Raw genomic sequence first — 3,607 nt, forward strand, 5'->3', positions numbered from 1 at the left:
GAGGCCTTCGACTGATTCATGTAATGAAAGGCTGAGGCCTTCGACTGATTCATGTAATGAAAGGCTGAGGCTCGACTGGATCTCATGTAATGAAAGGCTGAGGCCTTTTCCATGTTTTGTTACTGCCACAAACTTATTATAAAATGTAAAAACAATCCTCAATCTACACGCAACACCCATAATGACCACGCAACACCCATAATGACCTCAAGAACACCCATAATGACCGTAACACCCATAATGACCTCATATAAAATGTAAACCCATAATGAACACACCCATAATGACCTCGCAACACCCATAATGACCTCGCAATACCCATAATGACCTCGCAACACCCATAATGACCTCGCAACACCCATAATGACCTCGCAACACCTATAATGACTCGCAACACCCATAATGACTCGCAACACCCATAATGACCTCGCAAACACCCATAATGACCTCGCAAATACCCATAATGACCACGCAATACCCATAATGACCCGCAACACCTATAATGACCTCGCAACACCCATAATGACCTCGCAACACCCATAATGACCTCGCAACACCCATAATGACTCGCAACACCTATAATGACCTTCTCAACACCCATAATGACCTCGCAAACACCCATAATGACCTCGCAACACCCATAATGACCTCGCAACAATCTATAATGACTCCGTAACACCCATAATGACCTCATAATGACCGCAACACCCATAATGACCCCGCAACACCCATAATGACTCAACACCCATAATGACTCGCAAATACCCATAATGACCTTCGCAACACCCATAATGACCTCGCAACACCTATAATGACCTCGCAATACCCATAATGACTTTCGCAACACCCATAATGACCTCGCAACACCCATAATGACCTCGCAACACCCATAATGACCTCGCAACACCCATATGACCTCGCAATACCCATAATGACCTCGCAACACCCATAATGACCCTGCAATACCCATAATGACTCGCAACACCCATAATGACCTCGCAACACCCATAATGACCTCGCAACACCCATAATGACCTCGCAACACCCATAATGACCTCGCAACACCCATAATGACCTCGCAACACCCATAATGACCTCGCAAACACCCATAATGACCTCGCAACACCCATATGACCTCGCAACACCCATAATGACCTCGCAACACCCATAATGACCTCGCAATATCCCATAATGACCTCGCAATATCCCATAATGACCTCGCAATATCCCATAATGACCTCGCAATATCCCCTAATGACCTCGCAATATCCCCTAATGATCTCACAATACCCCATAATGACCTCACAATACCCCATAATGACCTCACAATACCCCATAATGACCTCACAATACCCCATAATGACCTCACAATACCCCATAATGACCTCACAATACCCCATAATGACCTCACAATACCCCATAATGACCTCACAATACCCCATAATGACAAAGGGAAAACAGGTTTTTAGAATTGTTGCACATTTATTAACAAATAAAAAACAGAAAAATCTTATTTACATAAGTATTCAGACCCTTTGCTATGAGACTTGAAATTGAGCTCAGGTGCATCCTGTTTCCATTGATCATCCTTGAGATATTTCTACAACCTGATTAGAGTCCACCTGTGGTAAATTCAATTGATTGGACATGATTTGGAAAGACACACACCTGTCTATATAAGGTGACAGTGCATGTCAGAGCAAAAACCAAGCCACGAGGTCGAAGGAATTGTCCGTAGAGCTCTGAGACGGGATTGTGTCGAGGCACAGATCTGGGGAAGGGTAACAAAACATTTTGCAGCATTGAAGGTTCCCAAGAACACAGTACCATCGCTCTTAAATGGAAGACGTTTGGAACCACCAAGACTCTTCCTAGAGCTGGGCGTCTGGCCAAACTGAGCAATCGGGGAGGGGAGAAGGGCCTTGGTCAGGGAGGTGACCCTAAAGACTCTCAGATCATCAGAAACAAGCGTCACGTCTGGAGGAAACCTGGCACCATCCCAACAGTGAAGCATGATGGTGGCAGCATCATGCTGTGTAGATGTTTTTCTGCGGCAGGGACTGGGAGACTCCCGAACGGACTCGGGAGAGACGAAGGTCGAGGGTCGTCCCACTGCTTCTTGACACAACTCAACCCGAAAGCCACACCGTACACCTGGCGACCGTGTCAGCGTGAACTGCGCCCGGCCCGCCACAGAAGTCGCTAGAGCACGATGGGACAACGACATCCCTGCCGGGCCAAACCCTCCCCTAACCCGGACGACGCTGGGCCAATTGTGGCGCCACCTCATTGGACTCCTGGTCACGGCAGTCAGCGACACAGCCTGGATTCGAACCAGGATCTGTAGCGACACAGCTAGCACTGCGATGCAGTGCCTTAGACCACTGCACCACTCGGGAGGCAGTATCATGGGCAGGTCAGCCTCTTAATTCAAACGTGGTCTCACAATTCAGAATGTTGCTGCTACTTGAAAAACAGCACACAAAACCTCTTACCTTCCTCATCTGGCAGGTCTTCAGGGCTGAGTTCCACCAACTCAAAGGCGTGTGCTAAACACCACTGATGTGCCTCATGTCTACTGACACCTGGAGAAGAGATTTTTTGTTGTTGTATAGTTCAATTTTGGAACAAGTTTCTCCCTCACACACACACACTGTAATTCGCACACACTGGTACACACACACCGTAATTTGCACACACACACACACACACTGTAATTCGCACACACACACACACACTGTAATTCGCACACACACACACACACTGTAATTCGCACACACACACACACACACACTGTAATTCGCACACACACACACACACACTGTAATTCGCACACACACACACACACACTGTAATTCGCACACACACACACACACACTGTAATTCGCACACACACACACACACACACACACACACACTGTAATTCGCACACACACACACACACACTGTAATTCGCACACACACACACACACACACTGTAATTCGCACACACACACACACACACACTGTAATTCGCACACACACACACACACACTGTAATTCGCACACACACACACACACACACTGTAATTCGCACACACACACACACACACACACTGTAATTCGCACACACACACACACACACACACTGTAATTCGCACACACACACACACACACACACTGTAATTCGCACACACACACACACACACACACACTGTAATTCGCACACACACACACACACACACACACACACTGTAATTCGCACACACACACACACACACACTGTAATTCGCACACACACACACACACACTGTAATTCGCACACACACACACACACACTGTAATTCGCACACACACACACACATGTAATTCGCACACACACACACACACACTGTAATTCGCACACACACACACACACACACTGTAATTCGCACACACACACACACACACACACTGTAATTCGCACACACACACACACACACTGTAATTCGACACACACACACACACACACACTGTAATTCGCACACACACACACACACACACACTGTAATTCGCACACACACACACACACACACACACTGTAATTCGCACACACACACACACACACACTGTAATTCGCACACACACA

General features: G+C 47.1%; 1 protein-coding gene across 1 annotated transcript in view; it reads right to left on the minus strand.

Annotated features, from left to right (window-relative positions):
• LOC124028265 (alpha- and gamma-adaptin-binding protein p34-like) overlaps window positions 1-2,595 on the minus strand; it is a gene marked incomplete at its 5' end in the record, with an annotated part of 16,679 nt that extends 14,084 nt beyond the window's left edge. Inside the window, 1 exon segment of the mRNA XM_046340373.1 lies at window positions 2,496-2,595. Within this exon segment, the coding sequence (XP_046196329.1) occupies window positions 2,496-2,595 (100 nt within the window).
• Between the last annotated feature and the right edge of the window lie 1,012 nt (window positions 2,596-3,607).

This window comes from Oncorhynchus gorbuscha, unplaced genomic scaffold (assembly GCF_021184085.1).
Source record: "Oncorhynchus gorbuscha isolate QuinsamMale2020 ecotype Even-year unplaced genomic scaffold, OgorEven_v1.0 Un_scaffold_3929, whole genome shotgun sequence".
NCBI classification, from domain to species: Eukaryota; Metazoa; Chordata; class Actinopteri; order Salmoniformes; family Salmonidae; genus Oncorhynchus; species Oncorhynchus gorbuscha.